Source organism: Carcharodon carcharias, chromosome 7, assembly GCF_017639515.1.
Source record: "Carcharodon carcharias isolate sCarCar2 chromosome 7, sCarCar2.pri, whole genome shotgun sequence".
NCBI classification, from domain to species: Eukaryota; Metazoa; Chordata; class Chondrichthyes; order Lamniformes; family Lamnidae; genus Carcharodon; species Carcharodon carcharias.
The window spans coordinates 5,454,871-5,481,488 of record NC_054473.1 but is presented as its reverse complement, the minus strand read 5'-3'; the positions used below and the strand labels follow the sequence as shown (position 1 = coordinate 5,481,488).

Genomic DNA, 26,618 nt, shown 5'->3' with positions numbered 1-26,618 from the left:
GCCAAATGCCCAAATTGCTGCCTACTGACATGTGCGCTCTCAGTGTGCGCTCTCAGTGTGCGCTCTCAGTGTGCGCTCTCTCAGTGTGCGCTCTCTCAGTGTGCGCTCTCAGTGTGCGCTCTCTCAGTGTGCGCTCTCTCAGTGTGCGTTCTCAGTGTGCGCTCTCAGTGTGCACTCTCAGTGTGCGCTCTCTCAGTGTGCGCTCTCAGTGTGCACTCTCTCAGTGTGCACTCTCTCAGTGTGCGCTCTCAGTGTGCACTCTCTCAGTGTGCGCTCTCAGTGTGCACTCTCAGTGTGCGCTCTCTCAGTGTGCACTCTCTCAGTGTGCGCTCTCAGTGTGCGCTCTCTCAGTGTGCGCTCTCAGTGTGCGCTCTCTCAGTGTGCGCTCTCAGTGTGTGCTCTCAGTGTGCGCTCTCTCAGTGTGCGCTCTCAGTGTGCGCTCTCTCAGTGTGCGCTCTCTCAGTGTGCGCTCTCAGTGTGCGCTCTCAGTGTGCGCTCTCTCAGTGTGCACTCTCAGTGTGCGCTCTCTCAGTGTGCAATCTCAGTGTGCACTCTCAGTGTGCGCTCTCAGTGTGTGCTCTCTCAGTGTGCGCTCTCAGTGTGCGCTCACAGTGTGCACTCTCAGTGTGCGCTCTCAGTGTGCGCTCTCTCAGTGTGCATTCTCAGTACGCTCTCTCAGTGTGCACTCTCAGTGTGCGCTCTCAGTGTGCACTCTCAGTGTGCGCTCTCTCAGTGTGCATTCTCAGTGTGCATTCTCAGTGCGCTCTCTCAGTGTGCACTCTCAGTGTGCACTCTCAGTGTGCGTTCTCAGTGTGCACTCTCAGTGTGCGCTCTCAGCGTGCGCTCTCAGTGTGCACTCTCAGTGTGCGTTCTCAGTGTGCACTCTCAGTGTGCGCTGTCAGCGTGCGCTCTCAGTGTGCGCTCTCTCAGTGTGCATTCTCAGTGCGCTCTCTGTGTGCGCTCTCAGTGTGTGCTCTCAGTGTGCGCTCTCTCAGTGTGCATTCTCAGTGTGTGCTCTCAGTGTGCGCTCTCTCAGTGTGCATTCTCAGTGTGCATTCTCAGTGTGCGCTCTCTCAGTGTGCACTCTCAGTGTGCGCTCTCAGTGTGCGCACTCAGTGTGCGCTCTCAGTGTGCAGTCTCTCACTGTGTGCTCTCAGTGTGAGCTCTCAGTGTGTGCTCTGTCAGTGTGCACTCTCAGTGTGCGCTCTCTCAGTGTGCGCTCTCTCAGTGTGCACTCTCAGTTGCGCTCTCTCAGTGTGCGCTCTCAGTGTGCGCTTTCTCAGTGTGCGCTCTGAGTGTGCGCTCTCTCGGTGTGTGCTCTCAGTGTGCGCCCTCAGTGTGCGCTCTCAGTGTGTGCTCTGTCAGTGTGCACTCTCAGTGTGCGCTCTCTCAGTGTGCGCTCTCTCAGTGTGCACTCTCAGTTGCGCTCTCTCAGTGTGCACTCTCAGTGTGCACTCTTAGTGTGCGCTCTCAGTGCACTCTCAGTGTCTGCTCTCTCAGTGTGCGCTCTCTCAGTGTGCGCTCTCAGTGTGCGCTCTCAGTGTGCACTTTCTCAGTGTGCGCTCTGAGTGTGCGCTCTCTCGGTGTGTGCTCTCAGTGTGCGCCCTCAGTGTGCGCTCTCAGTGTGTGCTCTCTCAGTGTGCGCTCTCAGTGTGCGCTCTCTCAGTGTGCGCTCTCAGTGTGTGCTCTCTCAGTGTGCGCTCTCAGTGTGCGCTCTCTCAGTGTGCGCTCTCAGTGTGCGCTCTCAGTGTGCACTCTCTCGGTGTGCACTCTCAGTATGCACTCTCAGTGTGTGCTCTCAGTGTGTGCTCTCTCAGTGTGCGCTCTCAGTGTGCGCTCACAGTGTGTACTCTCAGTGTGCGCTCTCAGTGTGCGCTCTGTGTGCGCTCTCAGTGTGCGCTCTCTCAGTGTGCACTCTCAGTTGTGCTCTCTCAGTGTGCACTCTCAGTGTGCACTCTTAGTGTGCGCTCTCAGTGCACTCTCAGTGTGTGCTCTCTCAGTGTGTGCTCTCTCAGTGTGCGCTCTCAGTGTGCGCTCACAGTGTGTACTCTCAGTGTGCGCTCTCAGTGTGCGCTCTCAGTGTGCGCTCTCAGTGTGCACTCTCTCGGTGTGCACTCTCTCAGTGTGCACTCTCAGTGTGCGCTCTCTCAGTGTGCACTCTCAGTGTGCACTCTCAGTGTGTGCTCTCAGTGTGTGCTCTCTCAGTGTGCGCTCTCAATGTGCGCTCACAGTGTGTACTCTCAGTGTGCGCTCTCAGTGTGCGCTTTCTCAGTGTGCGCTCTGAGTGTGCGCTCTCTCAGTGTGTGCTCTCAGTGTGCGCTCTCAGTGTGCGCTCTCAGTGTGCGCTCTCTCAGTGTGTGGTCTCAGTGTGCGCTCTCTCAGTGTGCACTCTCAGTGTGCACTCTCAGTGTGTGCTCTCAGTGTGTGCTCTCTCAGTGTGCGCTCTCAATGTGCGCTCACAGTGTGTACTCTCAGTGTGCGCTCTCAGTGTGCGCTTTCTCAGTGTGCGCTCTGAGTGTGCGCTCTCTCAGTGTGTGCTCTCAGTGTGCGCTCTCAGTGTGCGCTCTCAGTGTGCGCTCTCTCAGTGTGTGGTCTCAGTGTGCGCTCTCTCAGTGTGCGCTCTCAGTGTGCACTCTCTCGGTGTGCACTCTCAGTGTGCATTCTCAGTGCGCTCTCTCAGTGTGTGCTCTGTGTGCGCTCTCAGTGTGCACTCTCAGTGTGCGCTCTCAGTGTGCGCTCTCTCAGTGTGCGCTCTCAGTGTGCGCTCTCAGTGTGCACTCTCTCAGTGTGCGCTCTCAGTGTGCGCTCTCAGTGTGCGCTCTCAGTGTGCAATCTCAGTGTGCGCTCTCTCAGTGTGCACTCTCAGTGTGCGCTCTCAGTGTGTGCTCTCTCAGTGTGCGCTCTCAATGTGCGCTCACAGTGTGTACTCTCAGTGTGCGCTCTCAGTGTGCGCTTTCTCAGTGTGCGCTCTGAGTGTGCGCTCTCTCAGTGTGTGCTCTCAGTGTGCGCTCTCAGTGTGCGCTCTCAGTGAGCGCTCTCTCAGTGTGTGGTCTCAGTGTGCGCTCTCTCAGTGTGCGCTCTCAGTGTGCGCTGTCAGTGTGCGGTCTCAGTGTGCGCTCTCAGTGTGTGCCATTCTGCCCACCTACCTGCTCCTGGTAAGATGTTTATAACGCCCTTTGGGAATCCAGCCTTCACTGTGAGCTCTGCAAATTTCAAAGCTGTCAAAGGAGTCACCTGTCAGAATGAAGCAGATGTTCCCTTCATCAGTAAGAATTCTGAGGTGTCTGAGTCCATCCTCCACATCTTAGCCAACTGTATCAATCGAGAAGCCTAACCACATCCACACCCATTGTACCCACAAGCCCAAAGCCCAGTCTTGATCTGAGACCCTTTCCCACTCAGCCACATTGTCCATGAACATCATCCAGCCTTCAATTATATAACTGTGCTCCGCCAAGGTCCAACCAGAAAGGAATGCCGGCCAAAAATGGGCCTGTATCACTGATAAATACTTTTTACTTTGAGGTTATGTTAATTATTCAGTTACAATTCAACCTAATGGAATCCTTTTAATTAAAGTGATTTGCTCAGTTATGGTTACTGAGAAATGGACTCAGGACTAATATCTTCACCAATCATGTATTTGAGGTTTTACCTCACGGTGACCTCGAGAACCGATGGTCAGTTGTCCAGACTGGATGTCCCAGTTCACCAGACCAGAGGTTCAAAGCCGGGTTCTTGTTAATCTGTGTTGCTCAGGGTTTGGGAGAATTTTCGAATCAGTTATTCCATCTCCAAAACACTGCACCAATGTTGGGATTTGGATATCTGATGTTGGTCTCTCTATTCCTATACCGTAACAATAGTATTGCAGAGAAAAAATACCTTGTCAAAGCTTTTCGTCTTCCACTCATCAGGACAATTTGCAAGAATACCAAATGTCAAGGGAACAACAGTTTATACTGCATGAGAAGAGAGTGCTGATTGGTTGGCAAGTGGACTCTGATTGGTAAAGGCGTTGCCATGGAGAATGCACCAGTTAACTGATGACTGGCAGTTAACTGCCAAGCTTTGTTTAAATTTAAACCAGGCGGGTTGACTCTGGCATTGCACTAGGGAATGACCCAGAGAATGGCACACACATTGTGCGTTCACACACCTTGCACCTTTTTCAACAAAACAAAACAGGCGACAGCCATTCTCTGGTTCATTCCCAAGGGCAATGCCTTGACCAACTAGAGTCAACCTGCCTGGTTCACAATAACTAGAATTCAGCTGTACGCTTGAAAAGGGTGGGAGTCGGCCAGTTTACCTGTGCTGGCTTCAGAACCACGGTGTTACCAGCAGCAAGGCAAGCAGCAGTCTTCCAGGCCAACATCATGAGTGGATAGTTCCACGGGATCACAATGCCACACACTCTGTTTCAACAGAAAGCCAAGGGTTACCATGGACTGAAGTTATTGTAAAGATAGCAAAATTAACCAAATATAAACTACAGTATCAGCTGTGGCTAAGTGGGTAGCACACACACCATGGAGTCAGAAGATTGGGAGTTCGAGGCCCACTCCAGTGCAGTACTGAGGGAGTGCTGCACTGTCAGAGGGTCAGTACTGAGGGAGTGCTGCACTGTCAGAGGGTCAGTACTGAGGGAGTGCTGCACTGTCAGATTGTCAGTACTGAGGGAGTGCTGCACTGTCGGAGGGTCAGTACTGAGGGAGTGCTGCACTGTCGGAGGGTCAGTACTGAGGGAGTGCTGCACTGTCGGAGGGTCAGTACTGAGGGAGTGCTGCACTGTCAGAGGGTCAGTACTGAGAGAGTGTTGCACTATCGGAAGATCAGTACTGAGGGAGTGCTGCACTGTCAGAGGGTCAGTACTGAGGGAGTGTTGCACTTTCGGAGGATCAGTACTGAGGGAGTGCTGCACTTTCAGAGGATCAGTACTGAGGGAGTGCTGCACTGTGAGAGGGTCAGTATTGAGGGAGTGCTGCACGGTCAGAGGGTCAGTACTGAGGGAGCGCGGCACTGTCAGAGGATCGGTATTGAGGGAGTGCTGCACTGTGAGAGGGTCAGTATTCAGGGAGTGCTGCACTGTCAGAGGGTCAGTACTGAGGGAGTGCTGCACTGTCAGAGGGTCAGTACTGAGGGAGTGCTGTACTGTCAGAGGGTCAGTACTGAGGGAGTGTTGCACTATCGGAGGATCAGTACTGAGGGAGTGCTGCACTGTCAGAGGATCGGTACTGAGGGAGTGCTGCACTGTGAGAGGGTCAGTATTCAGGGAGTGCTGCACTGTGAGAGGGTCAGTACTGAGGGAGCGCTGCACTGTCGAAGGGTCAGTACTGAGGAAGTGCTGCACTGTCAGAGGGTCAGTACATGAGGGAGCGCTGCACTGTCAGAGGGTCAGTACTGAGGGAGTGCTGCACTGTCAGAGGGTCAGTACATGAGGGAGTGCTGTACTGTCAGAGGGTCAGTACTGAGGGAGTGCTGCACTGTCAGAGGGTCAGTACTGAGGGAGTGCTGCACTGTCAGAGGTCAGTACTCAGCGAGTGCTGCATTGTCAGAGGGTCAGTACGGAGGGAGTGCTGCACTGTTAGAGGGTCAGTACTGAGGGAGTGCTGCACTGACAGAGGGTCAGTACTGAAGGGATGCTGCACTTTTGGAGAGTCAGTACTGAGGGAGTGCTGCACTGTCAGAGGGTCAGTACTGAGGGAGTGCTGTACTGTCAGAGGGTCAGTACTGAGGGAGTGCTGCACTGTCAGGGGGTCAGTACTGAGGGAGTGCTGCACTGTCAGAGGGTCAGTACTGAGGGAGTGCTGCACTGTCAGAGGGTCAGTACTGAGCGAGTGCTGCAATGACTGAGGGTCAGTACTGAGGGAGTGCTGCACTATCAGAGGGTCAGTACTGAGGGAGTGCTGCACTGTCAGATGAAATGTTAATTCCGGGCTGGTTTCCTCCAGTGTCCTTTTCAATATTTATCCTCAGTCAACATCACAAAATAAATTTTCTGTCTTGTTGCACTGCTCTTTGTGGTGTTTTGCTGTGTACAAATTGACTGTTGCCTTCCCTACATTACTTCAGTGGCTCTACTTCGAACACAGTTAATTGTGTTGGGATGTGCCAAGTTTGTTTGATAAACGCAAATCATTGCACCTTCTGTCTTTCAGTAAATAAAATCGGATATGTTCACGTTATCGGTTTACGTTGTTGGGCTGGAAATCCAAAGGCCTGGACTAAAAGAACGTGAGATCATTGGAAACAGGAGGAGGCCATTCGGCCCATTGAGCCTGCTCCCCCATTCAATAAGATCATGGCTGATCTGATTGTGGCCTCAACTCCACTCTCCTGCCCATCCCAAATAACCCTCAGCTCCCTTGGTGATCAAAAAACTGCCTTACTCGTCCTTGAATATATTCAATGACCCAGCCTGTACTGCTCTCTGGGGAGAGAATTCCACAGGTTAACAACCCTCTGAGAGAAAAAATTCCTCTAGAGTTCAAATCCCAAACATGGCAGTTTCAGAATTTGAATTCACTTTAATAAAAACTGGAGCTAAAACTCTGGCTTACAGATTGTCATTAAAAAAAAACCCAACTGGAGTCATGAATAGGCAGATTGGGTAAATTGGAAGGGGGAGGGGGGAATTGGTTCACTTCCTTGAAGGACATGAATGAGCCAATTGGATTTCGCTTCAGTTTCCTGGTCATTTTCCTGGTATCAGTGGGTCACTAGGATCTGAGATCACAATCTGTAATCTCCTGTAGCTGTAAAAGAGAGCTGGTACAGAGAAAAGCTCAAGTGAGGGCTTGATGCATTCATGATTGTTCTGAATCATTCATTCACTATGACAGCCAGCCGATTGAATCACAGAGTGTTGGCATAGATTGGGGTTTTGTTAAGCCCCTGTTCATCGTCCACTATGTTCTGCACCCATTTACTCCCTGGTGTTACAGTGGTGCTGGTTTGAGGACACAGTCAACTTCCCTGTGGAAAAAAGTCAAAGCTCAAGCATAGATCAAACTCTTACCCAATCGGCTCCCTCTTGGTAAAGGTTAAGTTGTGATTGGGCCGAGCTTGGTTAATGGGGATGGTGCAGCCCTGCAGAGAGATAGGCAGCATTAGTGATGAAATAAATCGTTTCCCTCACAAACTGGTGCAGGTGCACAGTTATGAGCAACTATACTTGGGTGTGCAGATATGTACAAGTGTGTGCAGGTATACAGGTGTGTTCAGGTATGTACAAATGTGTACAAATATATACAAGTGTCTGCAGGTGTACGGGTGTGTGCAGGTGTACGGGTGTGTGCAGGTGTAAGGGTGTGTGCAGGTGTCCAGATGTGTGGTGTGTGTAGGTGTAAGGGTGTGTGCATGTGTCCAGATGTGTGGTGTGTGCAGGTGTAAGGGTGTGTGCAGGTGTATGGGTGTGTTCAGGTGTACGGGTGTGTGCAGGTGTACAGGTGTGTGCGGATGTTCGGGTATGTCAGGTGTACAGGTGTGTGCAGATGTTCGGGTATGTCAGGTGTACAGGTGTGTGCAGGTGTACAGGTGTGTGCGGATGTTCGGGTATGTCAGGTGTACAGGTGTGTGCAGATGTTCGGGTATGTCAGGTGTACAGGTGTGTGCAGGTGTACAGGTGTGTGTAGGTGTACAGGTGTGTGCAGGTGTACTGGTGTGTGCGGGTGTATGGGTGTGTGCAGGTGTACAGGAGTGTGTAGGTGTACAGGTGTGTGCAGGTGTACAGGTGTGTGCAAGTGTATGGATGTGTGCAGGTGTAAGGGTGTGTGCAGGTGTCTGGATGTGTGCAGGTGTACAGGTGTGTGTAGGTGTACAGGTGTGTGCAGGTGTATGGGTGTGTGCGGGTGTACGGGTGTGTGCAGGTGTACAGGTGTGTGCAGGTGTACTGGTGTGTGTAGGTGTACTGGTGTGTGTGAGTGTACTTGTGTGTGCGGGTGTATGGGTGTGTGCAGGTGTATGGGTGTGTGCAGGTGTAGAGGTGTGTGTAGGTTTACAGGTGTGTGTAGGTGTACAGGTGTGTTTGGGTGTACAGGTGTGTGTAGGTGTACAGGTGTGTGCAGGTGTACAGGTGTGTGCGGATGTTCGGGTATGTCAGGTGTACAGGTGTGTGCAGATGTTCGGGTATGTCAGGTGTACAGGTGTGTGCAGGTGTACAGGTGTGTGCGGATGTTCGGGTATGTCAGGTGTACAGGTGTGTGCAGATGTTCGGGTATGTCAGGTGTACAGGTGTGTGCAGGTGTACTGGTGTGTGCGGGTGTATGGGTGTGTGCAGGTGTACAGGTGTGTGTAGGTGTACAGGTGTGTGCAGGTGTACAGGTGTGTGCAAGTGTATGGATGTGTGCAGGTGTAAGGGTGTGTGCAGGTGTCTGGATGTGTGCAGGTGTACAGGTGTGTGTAGGTGTACAGGTGTGTGCAGGTGTATGGGTGTGTGCGGGTGTACGGGTGTGTGCAGGTGTACAGGTGTGTGTAGGTGTACTGGTGTGTGTAGGTGTACTGGTGTGTGTGAGTGTACTTGTGTGTGCGGGTGTATGGGTGTGTGCAGGTGTATGGGTGTGTGCAGGTGTAGAGGTGTGTGTAGGTTTACAGGTGTGTGTAGGTGTACAGGTGTGTTTGGGTGTACAGGTGTGTGTAGGTGTACAGGTGTGTGCAGGTGTACAGGTGTGTGCAAGTGTATGGATGTGTGCAGGTGTAAGGGTGTGTGCAGGTGTACAGGTGTGTGTAGGTGTACAGGTGTGTGCAGGTGTACAGGTGTGTGTAGGTGTACAGGTGTGTGCAGGCTTACAGGTGTGTGTAGGTGTACAGGTGTGTGTAGGTGTACAGGTGTGTGCAGGTGTACAGGTATGTGTAGGTGTACAGGTGTGTGTAGGTGTACAGGTGTGTGTAGGTGTGCAGGTGTATGGGTGTGTGCGGGTGTACGGGTGTGTGCGGGTGTACAGGTGTGTTTGGGTGTACAGGTGTGTGTAGGTGTGCAGGTGTATGGGTGTGTGTGGGTGTACGGGTGTGTACAGGTGTGTTTAGGCGTACAGGTGTGTGCAGGTGTACAGGTGTGTGCAGGTGTACAGGTGTGTGTAGGTGTACAGGTGTGTGCAGGCATACAGGTGTGTGTAGGTATACAGGTGTGTGTAGGCATACAGGTGTGTGTAGGCGTACAGGTGTGTGTAGGCGTACAGGTGTGTGTAGGTGTACAGGTGTGTGCAGGCATACAGGTGTGTGTAGGTGTACAGGTGTGTGTAGGTGTACAGGTGTGTGCAGGCGTACAGGTGTGTGTAGGTGTACAGGTGTGTGTAGGCGTACAGGTGTGTGCACATTAGGTGTATGTAGGGGTGTGGGGAATTTTGCATGGGCCTGTGGATTCTCGCTCAGGAGCTGTGGTTCAGAGCACCACAAACCTGAATCTTGTCACACCAGCCAGCAAAGTAGCGGAAGGTTTGGATGGACATCCCCACGTGGGTTTTCAGCGCCAAGGTGTAAACAGCGCCCGAGTCGATAGCTTCGATTGTCGCCAGTTCCTCCTGGTGCTGCTCCATCAAGTCTGCCAGCCTAGAGATGAGAAGAATGCCCAGACACAATCAATCTAAATTTCAGTTCAGGCAGCCGTCAGTTTCCATAAGTGCTAGTGCCTGGAATGATGCTTCCCTGCTTTTTTAGATCACTGGAACAATGTTGATCAATGGGGACTTGCCTGAGGTTTTCCTTTCCCCAGCTTTGTCCTGAACCTCCTATCCCTGGGATACAGCTGCTTTTTCATCTTTAGCCAAGGATTATTTTCTATGTGTAAGTCAGAACACTGAATGCTCATTACCCCCTTTGTCCTAGCATCCTCTGCCCCCCCACACACACCCATCCACCCCACCGGACCCTCTCCACCTCCCACCACTGACAGGTACTCACTGAGTCATATTGACTCCTGGGTTGACACCACTTTGAATTTAAAAGTTCCAACCTTATTTTCAAATCACTCAACGGCCTTGCCCCTCCCTATCCCTGCAAACCCCCCCAGCCCCACAACCCTCCAAGATCTCTGACCTCTTTTGATTCTGGCCTCATGCACGTCCTCATTTTAATAGCTGTGCATTCAGCTGCCATTGCTCCAAGCACTGAGATTCCCTCCCTAAACCTCTCCACCTCTGCCTCCTTCCTTAAAAACTACCTCCTTGACAAAGCGTTTGCTTGCCGGTCTTATTATGTTGTTATGAAGCTCAGTGATAAATTTGGTTTCATAACCTTCACAGAAGTGTCTTGGGATTGTTTGTTGTGTTAAATGTAAATGCTGTTCTTTTGTTGTATTTAACCCCGTGCTGTACCTGTCCTGGGAGTGTTTGATGGGGACAGTGTAGAGGGAGGTTTACTCTGTATCTAACCCCGTGCTGTACCTGTCCTGGGAGTGACTCTTTCTGATACTGGCAATTATGAGGGGGCTAATGTTCATTCCCCATTATTTCCCTCCTTCTCCAGGATGCCCATATAAAACATCCCCTTTGTATTCCAGAACCTTCCAAAGACCTGAGCCCTGCATCCAATAGCTGTTACAGTTTGTTGGTACATTTGATCTATGAATCAGAACCAATCTCTGCTATTGGTTTCCTCATATTTTTGAGGGAGAATGTTGATTCTGTCTATTTAACAAGCTCTTTAGTTACTGGCTTTCAGTACTTACCTGTAAATCATTCTGCCCCTGTCCCTGGGATTCATTCTCCCCCATTCCCCTGTCTCAAATGCCTCTTTCGCTGCTTCTACAGCCTTGTCCACATCAGATACCTGGGCCAGGGACACTCTGCAGATCACCTGGGAGATGGAGACAATGAGAGAGTGAGCGATAGGTAGAGGGGCAGGGAATGAGAGACAGGGAGTGTGTGACAGAGAGAGAGAGAGGCAGAGAATGATGGAGAGGCTGTGGCACAGGGAAAGAGAGAGAAAAGGAGAAATGGGGGCAGTGGAATGAGAGAGAAAGAAAGAGTAGAGATAGGTACAGAGGACAGGGGATGAGAGAGTGAGGATGAGGGAAACGAGAAAGAGAGAGAATGAGATAGCGAGCAAGAGATGGGCAGAGGGAATGAGTGAATAAAAAGAGAAAGAGTGAATAGGGATTTTCTCTCTCTCACTCGCTACAAGCGGTTTTGTTGGAGATGTGAACTGAACATGTAAGCTGAACTCACAGAGCCATCTGTTGGGTTGATGGAGTTATACCACTTCCCTCCTTCCGCATCTACAAACTGTCCGTTGATAAAGGCTTGGTGAGGTATTCGCAGAGTCAGGTTGTTAACCCTCGTCTCAAACTGTAATTCAAAAAACAGGAGCAATTTACAACCAAAGCTCATCGCCCTGGAGCTCCCGGTTAGATACTGTAACTCTGTTTGGTCAATCAGATGTCCAACACGAGCCGAAACCCATCCTCATCCCCCTATTGACAGAGTCAGACAGGTAGAGTTTCTGTCTGCTCCACGTGGAATGTGCAGTCAGCCCACCCTCCCTAACTCCTGAGAGATCAGACACAGCTTTTCAAATCCAAAGTTCAGTAGCTCTACATACCAGGGAGGATCATGAGGGAATGAAGTCAGCTCAGTCCATGTGGCCTTCTGGGAATTATCCCCACAATTACATCCCTAACAAACACGACAAATCATTCATTGACCCCCATTATTACACAGTTTGCATATTCTAACTCAGCTTGGAGAAAAGATGGCTGGCTGAGGAGATTTGTTCAAAATCATAAGGGGTCTGGACAGAGGAGATAGAGAAAAACTGCTCTCACTCATGAATGGATCAAGAAGGAGAGAGCATCGATTTAAACCAATCGGTAAAAGAAGCAATGGAGATATGAGGAAAATACTTTTTACACAGTGAGTGGTTAGGGTCTGGAATGCACTGCCTGAGTGTGGTGGAGGCAGATTCAATCAGAGAATTCAAAAGGGAATTAGACTGTTAGCTAAATAGGAAGAGTGTGCAGGGTCATGGGGAGACGGCAGGGGCAATGGCACTAGGGGAATTGCCTATTCAGATAGCCGGCATAGACATGACGGACTGAATGGCCTCTTTCTGTGTTGTAACAATTCTGTGATTCTGACCTCCTTGAACTTCAGTGTTGTTCAATTCCTCCTCTTCCATCATCTTCCCTTCCATCCCAATGGAGTCAAACCCTCAAGCTTCTGTCTGCTACCTCTCATCTTATCTCACTTCAGGACTAATCTCTCCAGTGCCCAGGCCTTCTCCACAGCTTTTCTATCTAAACAGCCAGGGTTCTTACTCCTGATCACAGTCCAGTGACTCCTATTGGCAGACCCATCAATGGATATCATGCTGAGAGGATGGACTGAAAGATGCGAGCTCAGGTACAGGGAGATTGCAAGATATAGGGTGAAGCCAGGCCCATTGGAAAGACCTAAGGACCAAAGGGTTGGAGCACCTCCATTGTTAAACCAGAGCCAAAAATCTTTTAAAAGAGAATTAGTACTGGTTTGAAAAGGGGAGATATTAAGGCACATGGGGAGCAAAGTGAAGAGTGGGACTAGACTGGGCGGAGCGAGGAGAGAGTGGGATTAGACTGGGCGGAGCAAGGAGAGAGTGGGATTAGACTGGGTGGAGAAGAGATTGGGATTAGACTGGGCAGAGCAAGGAGAAAGTGGAATTAGACTGGGTGGAGAAGAGATTGGGATTAGACTGGGTTGAGTGAGGAGAAAGTGGAATTAGACTGGGTGGAACGAAGAGAGAGTGGGATTAGACTGGGTGGATTGAGGAGAGAGTGGGATTAGACTGGGCAGAGTGAAGAGAGAGTGGGATTAGACTGGGCGGAGCGAGGAGAGAGTGGGATTAGACTGGGTGGAGAAGAGATTGGGATTAGACTGGGCAGAGCGAGGAGGGAGTGGGATTAGACTGGGGTTGGGTGGAATGTCTGCTCCTTTACTTGAACATACTGAGATTCAAAAGATTATGAATCAATTTGTGAATCAGTAGAGAGTGGAGAGATAGGGGATTTGGCCCGAGAGAATCACAAATTGGCTGAGATAGTGATCTTGATTTGTTGATGCTATCCTACATTCTTGAGATAATTCTACTTTAAAGAGTAGGACAATCTTTAACCTTTGATGTATGGATTATTAATGCAGACGCTACGTACAAAGTCTATCAGTAGCTCCTCCTCTTCATCTTCCCCTCGGAGTTTCCTCACGAGCATCTGCGTCAAGTCTTCGAATGTGGTGGCCATGTAGACATCTTCATTCTGCAGCTGAAGACCACCACATTTCAGCTTGATTTCTTCCACCAGTCTGCAGGCAACAAGAATGAGAAAGCTTCCTCCATTTTGCTGCTGAATTTGAAGCTACAGTTTGGGTGCCTGATTTACGCCCTTGTCTGATTTTCTAGCCCAATCAAACCAGCGAAGAGTAAACTCAATAAAACTGGGATTTGATTCAAAATTGCCTCATCCCCACTGAGTGGGTAAAATTAAAATTAGAAGGGTGAGATGGATATATCTCATATCTCTCTCAATTTGGAGTAAAAGTAACACAACGGCTCCTTCTTTCTAGAACGTTTATTTTCAAATCACTCCTTGGCCTCACCCCTTACTATCTCTGGAATCTTCTCCAGGCTACAACCCTCAGAGATCCCTGCAGTCCTTTAATTCTGGCTTCCTTGAGCATCTCCAATTTTAATAGTTTACCATTGGTTGTTGTGCCTTTGTGGCCGGGCCCTTATCTCTGAAAATCTCTCCCAAAACCTCTCTGTCTTTTTACCTCTCTCCTTATTTAAGAGGTTCCTTAGAACCTCCTTCCATGACAGTTTTGTTGATCTGCCACAAGAACACAAGAAATAGAAGCAAGAGGAGACCATTCGGCCCGACGAGCCTGCTACCACATTCAATACGATCATGGCTGATCTTGGGCTACAACTCCGCTTCCCCGCACGGTCCCCGTATCCCTTAATTTGTCCACCCCAGCCTTAAATGTATTCAACGATGGAGAATCCACAACTCTCTGGGGTAGGGAATTCCAAAGATTCACAAGCCTTTGAAGTAATTTCTCCTCATCTCAGTCCTGAATGATCGACCCCTTATCCTGAGACTGTGCCCCCGTATTTTAGGTTCCCCGAACAGTGGAAACAATCTCTCAACGTCCACCCTATCAAACCCCGTCAGAGTCTTGTGAGTTTCAATGAGATCACCTCACGTTCTTCTAAACTCAAGAGAATATAAGGCCAATTTACTCAGCCTTTCATCATAGGACAGCCCCCTCATCCTACAGACCAATTTAGCGAACATTCTCTGTACCGTCTCCAGTGCAAGTATATCTTTTCCTAAATGTGGAGACCAAAACTGCACACAGTATTCCAGATGTGGTCTCACCAAAATCCTGTAAAGCTGTAGCAAGACTTTGTTTTTTCGTACTCCAATCCCCTTGTAATAAAAGCCAATACGCCATTTGCCTTCCTAATTGCTTGCTCTTACCTATACGGTAACTTTCTGCGGTCCTTGTATGAGCACACCCAAGTCTCTTTGAAGGTCAACACTTAACAAATTTCTAGTCTTTTAAAAAGTATTCTGCTTTTCTACTCTTACAATCAAAGTGAATAACTTCACATTTCCCTACATTATACCCCTCTGCCATCTTGTTGTCAACTTCTATGGCACAGTGGATGGTAAATGCTGAGCTGTTCAATCCCAGAGGGAAACTTGAAACAACTTGTATTTATGCCTTGAATTCCATTTGAGATCACCGAGTCTTATAGGTTTCTTACAAAACTAAATTAAACCTTTGTTAATAATAAAAAATGCTTTTAAGCACCACATAGTTTTACAAATTAATACTATGATAACTCTTAGCCCCCCTAGTTAATCTAACTCCCAGTTACACCTCTGTTAAGGCAACAGTTAAACACATAAATTTTAAAGAACCCAGATAAAGTAAACACGGTACCCTGAACAGTGGAATTCAGACTGAGTTTTCTTTACTTCAGTTCATGTAGACAATAATTTAAGGCTTAGAGGCTGGAGGCTTTTCACACTTCTTGGATCTTAGAATGCCTTCTTTTTACATATAACCTCATCTCCTTTATACAGGTTTCTCCCTTTTTAATGTAAATCCCATTGTCCCAATATGTCTTTTCAACTTTACTTTTTAAATAATAAAAATCTCTTATAGTACAAACTTAAGCTTTGGGAAAAATAAACACACTGTTTGTCTTCTTCTGGCTAAGTGTAACATTTCACCACCTCTTCTGAAATTCAAATTACTCTGGTTTATCTAAATTTGCAAATTTTCCCTTTACACCTCATATTCTAAAACTCTAGCCATGTTTACCTATTTAACATTTCAAACCTAGCTTCTCTTCTGATACATCCAAGCCTTCAGATCAGCTGTCCTTAATTCATTTAAGTCCCTCCCTACACACACACACACATAGACACACACTATTCCTACCGTATAATAAATTTCAATAACATTATGAAAATTATTACACTTTCCTGATATTGACTCACTTAACCTGTCTATATCTTTTTGCAGTCTCTCTGTGTCCTCCCCACAGCTTAGCTTTCTGCTTAGCTTGGTATCTGCAGCAAATGTAGATACATTACTCTCTGTCTCTTTATCCAAGTCGTTAATATAGATTGTAAATAGCTGAGGACCCAGCACTGATCCTTGCGGCACTCCACTATTCACTGCTTGGCAACTTGAAAATGGCCCATTTGTGCCCACTCTCTGTTTCCTATCCATTATCCAAAGCCCTTATGTCTCCTTGTGAAGCTTTGTGTGCAATTCTGTCTGAGTGACACTGCTGGGATATTTCACTACATTAAAAGATACAGTCTAAGTGCAAGTTGTAGAAATGCAAGTTCAAGCACAGTTCAAGGAACCTTGGTTTTGCACTAGAGCCAGGAATGAGTTTACAGCATCTGCCTACTTGAAAGTATTAGGGTTATCATTAACTTGTAAACGTAGGACTTTGACAGGTGATTCAGCAAGAAGCAAAAATAGAATTTTTTATAACTCTCAGAGCTTTTAACCTCAATATTTATCATTCTCCAGTGTCAGTGTTTCATCAATCTTCCGATTCAGTATGTCTGAGAATTGTACTTTTCCGAGCTTGGTGTTGGAAATCTCTCTGTCAATAATTGGTCCATTTACTTTATTCATTCTATTGTGAGCATCACTTGAGGAAAGGCCAGAATTTATTGCCCATCCCAAGTTGCTCTAAAAAGATGATAGTGGGAAGCCTTCATGTACCATTGGTTTGATACAACTGAGTGGCTCACTTCAAAGGGCAGTTAAGAAGCAACCATGTTGGTGTGGGGAATCGAGTCACGTTTTTTAAAAATGTATTCGTTCATGGGATGTGGGTATCACTGGCTACTGAAGTGGGCATCGCTGTCTGGGCCAGCATTTATTGCTCATCCCTAATTGCCCTTGAGAAGGTGGTGGTGAGCTGCCTTCTTGAACCGCTGCAGTCCCTATGGTGTAGGTACACCCACAGTGCTGTTAGGGAGGGAGTTCCAGAATTTTGACCCAGCGACAGTGAAGGAACAGCAAAATATTTCCAAGTCAAGATGGTGAGTGGCTTGGAGGGGAACTTCCAGGTGGTGGTGTTCCCATGTGTCTGCTGCCCTTGTCCTTTTAGATGGTAGTGGTCACGTGTTTGGAAGGCGAAGGAGCCTTGGTGTGTTCCTGCAGTGCATCTTGTAGATGGTACACACACTGCTGCCACTGTGTGTCGGTTTGGAGGGAGTAAATGTTTAAGTTGGTGGAAGGGGTGCCAATCAAGTGGGCTGCTTTGTCCTGGATGGTGTCAAGCTTCTTGATTGTTGTTGGAGCTGCACCTCATCCAGGCAAGTGGGGAGTATTCCATCACACTCCTGACTTGTGCGTTGTAGATGGTGGACAGGCTTCGGGGAGCCAGGAGTTGAGTTATTTGCCTTAGAATTCTCAGTCTCTGACCTGCTCTTGTAGTCACTATTTACATGGCTGGTCCAGTTCAATTTTTGGTCACTGGCAAACCCCAGGATGTTGATAGTGATAGTAATGCCATTGAATGTCAAGGGAAGATGGTTAGATTCTCTCTTCTTGAAATTACTATTGCCTGGCACTTGTGTGGCATGAATGTTACTTGCCACTTGTCAGCCAAAGCCTGGATATTGTCCAGGTCTTGCTGCATTTGGACATGGACTGCTTCAGTACCTGAGGAGTTGCAAATGGTGAACATTGTGCAATCATCAGTGAACATCCCCACTTCCAACCTTATGATGGAAGAAAGATCATTGATGAAGCAGCTGAAGATGGTTGGGCCGAGGACACTACCCTGAGGAACTCCTGCAGTGATGTTCTGGAGCTGAGATGACTGACCTCCAACAACCACAACCATCTTCCTTTGTGCTGGGTATAACTCCAAACAGGGGAGAGTTTTCTCCCTGATTCCTATTGACTCCAGTTTTGCTAGGGCTCCTTGAAGCCACACTCGGTCAAATGCTGCCTTGATGTCAAGGGCAGTCACTCTCACCTCACCTCGGGAATTCAGCTCTTTTGTCCATGTTTGAACCAAGGCTGTAATGAGGTCAGGAGCTGAGTGACCCTGGCAGAACCCAAACTGGGCATCAGTGAGCAGGTTATTGCTGAGTAAGTGCCGCTTGATAGCACTGTTGATGACCCCTTCAATCACTTTGCTAATGATCAGAAGTAGACTGATGGGGCAGTAATTGACCGAGTTGGATTTGTCCTGCTTTTTGTGGACAGGACATACCTACACAATTTTCCACATTTCCAGGTAGATGTCAGTGTTGTAGCTGTACTGAAACAGCTTGGCTAGGAGTGTGGGTAGTTCTGGAGCACAGAATTCAATATTATTGCTGGCATGTTCTCAGGGCCCATAGCCTTTGAAGTATCTCGTGCCTCAGCCATTTCTTGATGTCATGTGAAGTGAACTGAATTGGCTGAAGACTGGCATCTGTGATGCTGGGTACCTCAGGAGGAGGCTGAGATGGATCATCCACTTGGAACTTCTGGCTGAAGATTGTAGCAAATGCTTCATCCTTATCTTTTGCACTGATGTGCTGGGCATCCCATCATTGAGGATGGGGATATTTGTGGAGCCTCCTCCTCTAGTCAGTTGTTTAATTGTCCACCACTATTCACGACTGGATGTGGCAGGACTGCAGAGCTTAGATCTGATCCATTGGTTGTGGGATCGCTTAGCTCTGTCTATCACTTGCTACTTCCACTGCCTGGCACACATGGAGGCCCATACCAGGTACTTGCACCACATCGACTCTCCGCTGGTTGGAGTCATACCCAGCACAAAGGAAGATGGTTGTGGTTGTTGGGGGTCAGTCATCTCGGCTCCAGGACATCACTGCAGGAGTTCCTCAGGGTAGCGTTTCAAGAAGGCAGCTCACCATCACCTTCCCAAGGGCAACTAGGGATGGGCAATAAATGCTGGCCCAGCCAGCGAAGGCCACATCCCGTGAATGAATAAAAAAAAGGAAGGTAGCCGACTGGATTCAACATTGAGCTCAACAATTTTCAATCAGAATCTCTGCCTCCATTTTGACTCATTTCTTTCTTTATTCATTATTGACATTACATTTGGACAGCTGCCAGCCATTCAAACCCCATCTGGACACATCTTTTGCTGCTTTACTGATTACCACAAAATCTTTTGTCGTTTAATCTCTCCAGCCCTATTACAGACCTTCCATTTTGAGCTTTCACCACCACCCCCACCAACAACCACCCCCCCCACCCACCGCCACCCCCCCCCACCCCACCATAACCTCATGATGCCCCTTCACTTGTTCAAAAACTGTGACATTTGTATCTTTCCTCAGTTCGGATGAAGGGTCATCGTCAATCTGTAACGCTGAACCATCCCCCAAGGCAAATTTGGTGGCGAGGGGTATTTAATCAACTGGGAAGGTGGCAAGTGGCCATTCTGTCACCTTCCCTCCTCTGCCCTGGTTAAATCTGTAGCAGGAAAGCCCATGGACGGCCTTCCAGCCCCATTATCAATTGAGGCCCTTAGGTGATCACTTCATGGCGAGGGCTGTTACCTGATCACATCCATCGATGCAGCTCCCGACTTGAAAAAATCTGTTGAATCGACAATTTCTGCTACATTAGTGAGGATGCCCTTCCAGATAACCTAATCAAAACAAAACATGAAGAAACTTTAAAAAACAGGAGGAGCTACTGACGCAGAATCAACAAGTGGTGGTTTGATGAATGAGGCACCTTATCAGAAAGAACCAACAGAAACTGGATTATTCCTGAAAATATATTTTGCTTAATATTTTGCCTATAAAGGGGTCAGTTCTGGTGCTGGGAATGAAAGATAAACAGTATTATTATCAAACACTCCCAGGACAGGTACAGCATGGGGTTAGATACAGAGTAAAACTCCCTCTACACTGTCCCCAGCAAACACTCCCAGGACAGGTACAGCACGGGGTTAGATACAGAGTAAATCTCCCTCTACACTGTCTCCATCAAACGCTCCCAGGACAGGTACAGCACGGGGTTAGATACAGAGTAAAACTCCCTCTACACTGTCCCCATCAAACACTCCCAGGACAGGTACAGCACAGGGTTAGATACAGAGTAAACCTCCCTCTACACTGTCCCCATCAAACACTCCCAGGACAGGTACAGCACGGGGTTAGATACAGAGTAAAGCTCCCTCTACACTGTCCCCATCAAACACTCCCAGGACAGGTACAGCACGGGGTTAGATACAGAGTAAATCTCCCTCTACACTGTCTCCATCAAACGCTCCCAGGACAGGTACAGCACGGGGTTAGATACAGAGTAAAACTCCCTCTACACTGTCCCCATCAAACACTCCCAGGACAGGTACAGCACGGGGTTAGATACAGAGTAAAACTCCCTCTACACTGTCCCCATCAAACACTCCCAGGACAGGTACAGCACAGGGTTAGATACAGAGTAAAACTCCCTCTACACCGTCCCCATCAAACACTCCCAGGACAGGTACAGCACGGGGTTAGATACAGAGTAAAACTCCCTCTACACTGTCCCCATCAAACACTCCCAGGACAGGTACAGCATGGGGTTAGATACAGAGTAAAACTCCCTCTACACTGTCCCCATCAAACACTCCCAGGACAGGTACAGCACGGGGTTAGATACAGAGTAAAGCTCCCTCTACACTGCCCCATCAAACACTCCCAGGGCAGGTACAGCACGGGGTTAGATACAGAGTAAAGCTCCCTCTACACTGCCCCATCAAACACTCCCAGGGCAGGTACAGCACAGGGTTAGATACAGACTAAAGCTCCCTCTATACTGTGTAAGCAATGTGCCTCAGTCCCAACTTCAGAAGAATAACTTGTTCTGTATCAGAATGAAATATTTTCAATATTCTCATTTTGCAGCCGCTCAGTGAGTTTACTAAGTTCCTGCTAAATCAGCTGAGATGTTACACTGTGGGCCCACAACCAGGAAGATTCAAGTTCTGAATGCCCAAAATCATATCACACAAGCCCCTGACAGTCAGCGAGTGAGGAAACCTGCACAGGTTGTATAGGGTAGAAAAAGACCATTTGGCTACGCTGCTGTTCGAACTTGAATGGAATCAAGGGAAACAGGCGGGACAGTGGAGTTGAACTCATGGGTGGTGGAGCAGCATGGCCTGTTCCTGCCCCTATTTCTTATGCTCCACACGAGCCCTCTCTCACTCCTCTTCAACTCACCCTATCAACATCTCCTTCTACTCCTTTCTGCCTCATGTGTTTACCCAGCTTCCCCCCAAATGTATCGACACTATTCACCTCAACCAATGCCTGTGGGAGCGAGTTCCAAACTCTGCCCCCTCTCCGGGTAAAGACGTTTCTCCTGAATCACTTACTCGGACTTCCTCTTTGAGTTTTTTCTCCTCTTCGGTCAACTCCAATGATGAACTTTCTGAAGAGGAAAAGTACTTGGAGGCTGGGATCATTTTGCCATCTTCAAACTGGAGATTTTTCACCAGAAGCTGAAAGAAGACCATGTGTTTTTGAAGATCATGTGTTTTTGAAGGAACCATCATCCCAAGAGGTGACTGGGGCTCAAATTTAATGTGGGCGGGAACACAAAAAGCATCAATCACATGAAACCTGCCCATTAACCATCACCTCCCCCCCAATGACCCCGTCAGTTAGAGCTCACCCCAAGCGAGTCCTATTTATTACCCTCCTTGCTTCAATCAGACAATATAGAAGAAAGGTTTCCGATGGTGCAGGATTCAGAGTTTGAATAAAAGATTTATTACCATTTTACCGTCATTTCCATAGAGAACCAGGCCATTTTTGCAAACAATGGCAGGTGTGTGAGCTCCAGGGATGTCCAGCGTCTGACCCTGGGGAGGGGAGTTACTGATCAACGTCGAACCAAAAAATGTCAGTTTCTGAAATCGAAGAGGGAAAAAATATTGCTGTGTTTTGTTACACACCCACCAGAAAATGAGGAGGCCATTCAGCCCCTTGAGCCTGTTCTGCCATTCAGTGAGATCTTAGCTGATCTGTGATGTAACCTCAAATGTCTGACTTTGCCCCATTTCGCTTAATACCTTTGGATAACAAAAATCTGTCAATCTCGGATTGAAAATTAACAATTGATCTAGTATCAGTTGCTATTTGGGGAGGGTTCCAAACTTCTAGTACCCCTTGTGTTTAGAACTTTACCCATTCACTTCATGCAGGTCTGCCCAAACTGTGGGTTGTAACTCCAGACAAGATTTTGGGTTTGCGAGATTCAAGGCAGCAATGGCTGCAGTGGAACTCGGATCGAGTGCAAACAGCTGTCAGGACCCTTGAATTCCTCACGTTCTTTTTCCAATAGCAGGTATGGCCTAACTGACAGGTCTTTGAGGCCTCAAGATCCTTTTCCAAAAAAGCCAGTGAAATGGTAGGTGAATTAGTTTTAAAATCCCAGCAGGCTAAAAAACACTCACAGCTCTCTTCCTCCTGTCCCCTCTCCTTCAGTTCCACCCCTTTTCCCCCTCTTCCCACAGCTCCCTCCCTCTTGCCCCCTCTCCCACGGCTCCCTCTCCCTTTCCCCCTCTCCCACAGCTCTTCACCTTCACCACCGGGCTCTCACAACTCTCCCCCATTGTCTCCCCCCCAGGCTCCCATCTCTTCCTATCACCCCTCACCCCGATCACAGCTCTAACTCCCCTCCTGGTCCACACACAGTGGGGTCACAGCAATTTTCAATTCTCAAGATGGGGTCACAGTGGGAGAATCTTTAGGAAGCGCATGGTCTATTCTATCAGTTTTATGCTTCTGTCCATGGTGGTTACAATGCCACCAATTTTTGTGTCATGGGTAAATGTGGATATGTGGCCTTATAATCCATCTTCTATAGAACCATGGAATGGTTCGAGTAAAGAAGCTGGCTATTCAGCCTGTCGTATCCATGCTAGCTCTCTGTGAGAGCAACTCAGCTAGGCCCACCCACCACCTTTTTCCTGTAGCCCTCCAACTTTCCTTCAGGTGTTTATCCATTTTCTTTTTGGAAGCCTCAATTGACCCTGCCTCCACCACACTCTCAGGCAGTGCAGTCCAAATCCTAACCACTCGCTGCGTGAAAAAAGATTTCCTTGTGTCACCTTTGGTTCTATAGCCAATTATTGCCTTGAATCTGTGCCCTCTAGTTCTCGATCCTTCCAGCAATGGGAACAGTTTCTCCCTATCTACTCTGTCCAGACCCCCCATGATTTTGAACACCTCTATCAAATCTCCTCTTAACCTTCACTTCTTCAAGGAGAACACTCCCAGCTTCTCCAATCTATCCATGTAACTGACTTCCTCATCCCTGGGACCATTCTCATAAACCTTTTCTGCACTCTCTCTAAAGCCTTCACAACCTTCCTAATGTGTGTTGTGTGGAATTGGACGCAATCTCCAGGTGAGGACAAGCTGTAGTTTTATAAAGCTTTATCATAACTTCCTGCTTTTGTTCTCTACGTCTCTATTTAGAAAACCCAGGATCCCATATGCCTTATTAACCACTTTCTCAATCTGCCCTGCCACCTTCAATGATTTATACGCATATATCCCAGGTCCCTCTGCTCCTGCATCCCCTTTAGAATTGTATTTTGTTATTCATTCATGGGATGTGGGCATCACTGGCTGGGCCAGCATTTATTACCCATACCTAATTGCCCTTGAGAAGGTGGTGGTGAGCTGCCTTCTTGATGGAAAATGTTTGCCATCTCAGCCAAAATCACTTCCTGTTGAGTTATATCCCAGACTGTGAACATGAACTGAGTTGAAAAGAAAACAGATCTGGGTAGAAGACATGTTTGTTTTTTACCTTCCAGAAACACACAAGGAAACGGGTTTAAAAATATCAACTGCAACCCTACTTCTGTGTACTGGTCTTGTGTTCTGTTCTGGTGTGTGTGTGTGTGTGTGTGTGTGTGCTGTGAAGGTCACAGCTGAAGAACATCAACTGGGCATCCCTACGCTTGCAGGTAAAAAAAACTCTCTCTCTGATTGCTGGAGGCAAGTCATGAGTCAGCAAAGTCACAGTCGAAAAGGAAACAGGGAACCTCCTTTCAGCTAACCTGCAGAACTAAGAATCTCCAAACCAACTGCTCAACTGCCAAAGTCAGTGCCAATGGAATCACCCAACTTAACGGCCGCAACATTTCACCATCTACTCCTCACGCACAAGCTATAGGACCGATTTGTATATCTTTTTAACTTTTATTTTTGGACTCATTTTGGCATTTCTAATCTGTGCGAATGTGTGTTATGGTTTTATTATTTCTCTTGCGTTTGGTAACTAATAAACTAAGGAAGCCTGGTTAAATTGGCTCCTTTCAAAACATAAATACATTCAGACTGGGAAATGGTATCCATGAGGGAAGGGATCCTTTCTAAATTAACCTTATTGCGACCAACAGAGGGGGCTGAATAAGGAAAGGGAGCTGGTTTATCGCTCCTGACCCGGAGCCTAAGAATTTGGGGTACCTCGCCCGGGATCATAACAAATTGGGGGATCTCACCTGGGAACCACTCGTAACAACATCCAAGTCCAGGTCATTAATATCGATCAAGAAAAGCAGTGGTCCTAATACCGACTCCTGGACAACCCCTCCATAAACCTTCCCCCAATCTGAAAAACAACCACTCATCATATGTGGCCCTTTATCAAAGGTACACCACATCAACCACAGTACCCTCATCAACCCTGATTGTTAACTCATCAAAAAAAACCAAATTGGATTAGTTAAACATAATTTGCCCTTAAATCCATGCTGGCTCTCCTCAGTTAGTCCACATTTATCCAAGTGATTATTAATTTTGCCCCAGATTATCATTTACAGAAGTTTTCTCACCGCCAAGGTTAAACTGACTGGCCTATAGTCGCTGGCTTTATCCTTGCAGCCTTTTTTGAGTAAGGGCATAACATTTGCAGTTCTCCAGTCCTCTGGCACCACCCCGTATCTAAGGAGGATAGGAAGATAATGGCCAGTGCCTCCATGGCTTCCACCCTCATTTCCCTCACTATCCTTGGATGCACCTCATCCGGTCCTTGTAACTTGTCAACTTTAAGTACAACCAGTCTATCTAATACCTCCTCTTTATAAATTCTTAGTCCATCTAGTGTGTCTTCTACTTCCTCTTTCACTATGACTTTGGCACTCTCGGAAGCCGAACAGAGCAGAGCTGCCCATTTGCCTAGGCAGATATCCATTCCTCAACCAACATGGCCATAAACAAATCATTTGGTTTTGAATCTCATTAACTTGTGGGATCTTGCTCTGCACCACGATTGCCTAGGAAACACGTGACCACACTTCAAAAGTAATTGATTGGCTGTGAAGGGCTTTGGAATGTTCAGGGAATACGTCAGAGGTTTATTTCATCATCAGCCAGTCAGAAACCTCCCCCTGAATATGGTGATTGAGAGGTGATCTCCTTGAAGAGAGAGAGATTTAAGGACATGCATCCCCTTCCCCACCCCATCCTTCTCCCAGTCACACGTGGCCTCAGCCCAATTCACTTAGTGCTTTTTCTGAACATTTTAATAATTTTATCACCATAGAGACCCTTCATTCGGGTCAATTCCTTTGCCATTATTCCACTCAACACTTACATGTCCGTTGACCTCGGACCAGGCTCCAGGAACCTTGTCATGGCCCCTGATCCAGTTGTGAAGGGCCTCCGCTGGCTGAGCCCAGTCAATCTGCACAGCAAAGCAATGATTAAGGCAGTGGTCCTCTGAGCAACCAAATGTCTGTATCCATTGTCTAACTCAAAGCTCACACTGTCACTCAGTAATCCCTCTCCCCCCAGCGTTACTGACTGTATCTCTACTGATGTGAATCCAGCTCCCTCACACTGTCACTCAGTAACCCCTCTCCCCCAGCGCCTTGTGTTACTGACTGTATCTCTACTGATGTGAATCCAGCTCCCTCACACTGTCACTCAGTAACCCCTCTCCCCCCAGCGCCCTATGTTACTGACTGTATCTCTACTGATGTTAATCCAGCTCCCTCACACTGTCACTCAGTAACCCCTCTCCCCCAGCACCTTGTGTTACTGACTGTATCTCTACTGATGTGAATCCAGCTCCCTCACACTGTCACTCAGTAATCCCTCTCACCCCAGTGCCCTGTGTTACTGACTGTATCTCTACTGATGTTAACCCAGCTCCCTCCCCACTGTCACTCAGTAACCCCTCTCCCCCAGCGCCTTGTGTTAGTGACGGTATCTCTACTGATGTTAATCCAGCTCCCTCACACTGTCACTCAGTAACCCCTCTCCCCCAGCGCCCTGTGTTACTGACTGTATCTCTACTGATGTTAATCCAGCTCCCTTACACTGTCACTCAGTAACCCCTCTCCCCCAGTGCCCTGTGTTACTGATTGTATCTCTGCTGAGGTTAATCCAGCCCTCTCACACTGTCACTCAGTAACTGCTCTCCCCCCAGCTCCCTGTGCTACTGACTGTATCTCTACTGATGTGAATCCAGCTCTCTCACACTGTCACTCAGTAACCGCTCTCCCCACAGCGCCCTGTGTTACTGACTGTATCTCTACTGACATTAATCCAGCTCCCTCACGCTGTCACTCAGTAACCTTTCTCAGCCAGCTTGCTGATGATGATGAAAGTGCTGCCAAGGTTATTCCAAAAAGAAAGTTTACAAGGGAAAATAAAGTAACTGGACTCTATTAATTTGTAACCAAAAAGAATTCATTACCTTTGCATTTTCTTTCTTCTGAATTCCCTCATAAGTTACCCCTTCAGTTGGCTGTACAATTCTTGGGGCCTTCCCAGTGGCAATGAGTTCCACAGATTCCACCTGTCAACATGTCAAACACAGCTTTGGTGTTGTACAGGCCAGCATTTGGACTAGCCCCGGTCCCTCTGTCTGATCAAGTAATAATAGCCCCCAGTGAGTCAGCCAAGGCTGGCTCTCCCACCTCTGAATCACAAATCTGTGGTACCTGAGCACAGAATCCCGGCTGTCACCACCAGAGCAGTACTGCGGAGGTGCTGCACAGTTGAAGGTGCCGTCTTTCAGGTAAAATGCTAAACCACGTCTGAGCTTTCAGTTGGACATGAAGAATCCCAGGGTGCTATTTTGAAGAAGAGCAGGGGCTTCCTCCTTAATGTCCAG

At 48.0% G+C, this 26,618-nt stretch overlaps 1 protein-coding gene across 2 annotated transcripts in view; it reads right to left on the bottom strand.

Annotated features, from left to right (window-relative positions):
* The window catches only part of aldh1l1 (aldehyde dehydrogenase 1 family, member L1), a 79,962-nt gene that overhangs the window by 28,171 nt on the left and 25,173 nt on the right, over positions 1–26,618 (bottom strand). Inside the window, exons 4-15 of one of the 2 annotated variants that reach the window (XM_041191582.1) lie at positions 26,199–26,300; positions 25,092–25,181; positions 21,256–21,390; positions 20,854–20,979; positions 19,040–19,131; positions 13,124–13,271; positions 11,166–11,285; positions 10,667–10,794; positions 9,399–9,549; positions 7,022–7,092; positions 4,313–4,418; positions 3,147–3,234 (exon numbers count right to left, since the gene is read on the bottom strand). In XM_041191582.1, coding sequence (XP_041047516.1) covers positions 3,147–3,234; positions 4,313–4,418; positions 7,022–7,092; positions 9,399–9,549; positions 10,667–10,794; positions 11,166–11,285; positions 13,124–13,271; positions 19,040–19,131; positions 20,854–20,979; positions 21,256–21,390; positions 25,092–25,181; positions 26,199–26,300 — 1,357 coding nt within the window. The remainder of the gene's footprint in view (positions 1–3,146; positions 3,235–4,312; positions 4,419–7,021; positions 7,093–9,398; positions 9,550–10,666; positions 10,795–11,165; positions 11,286–13,123; positions 13,272–19,039; positions 19,132–20,853; positions 20,980–21,255; positions 21,391–25,091; positions 25,182–26,198; positions 26,301–26,618) is intronic. The other variant, XM_041191584.1, reaches the window with a different exon arrangement.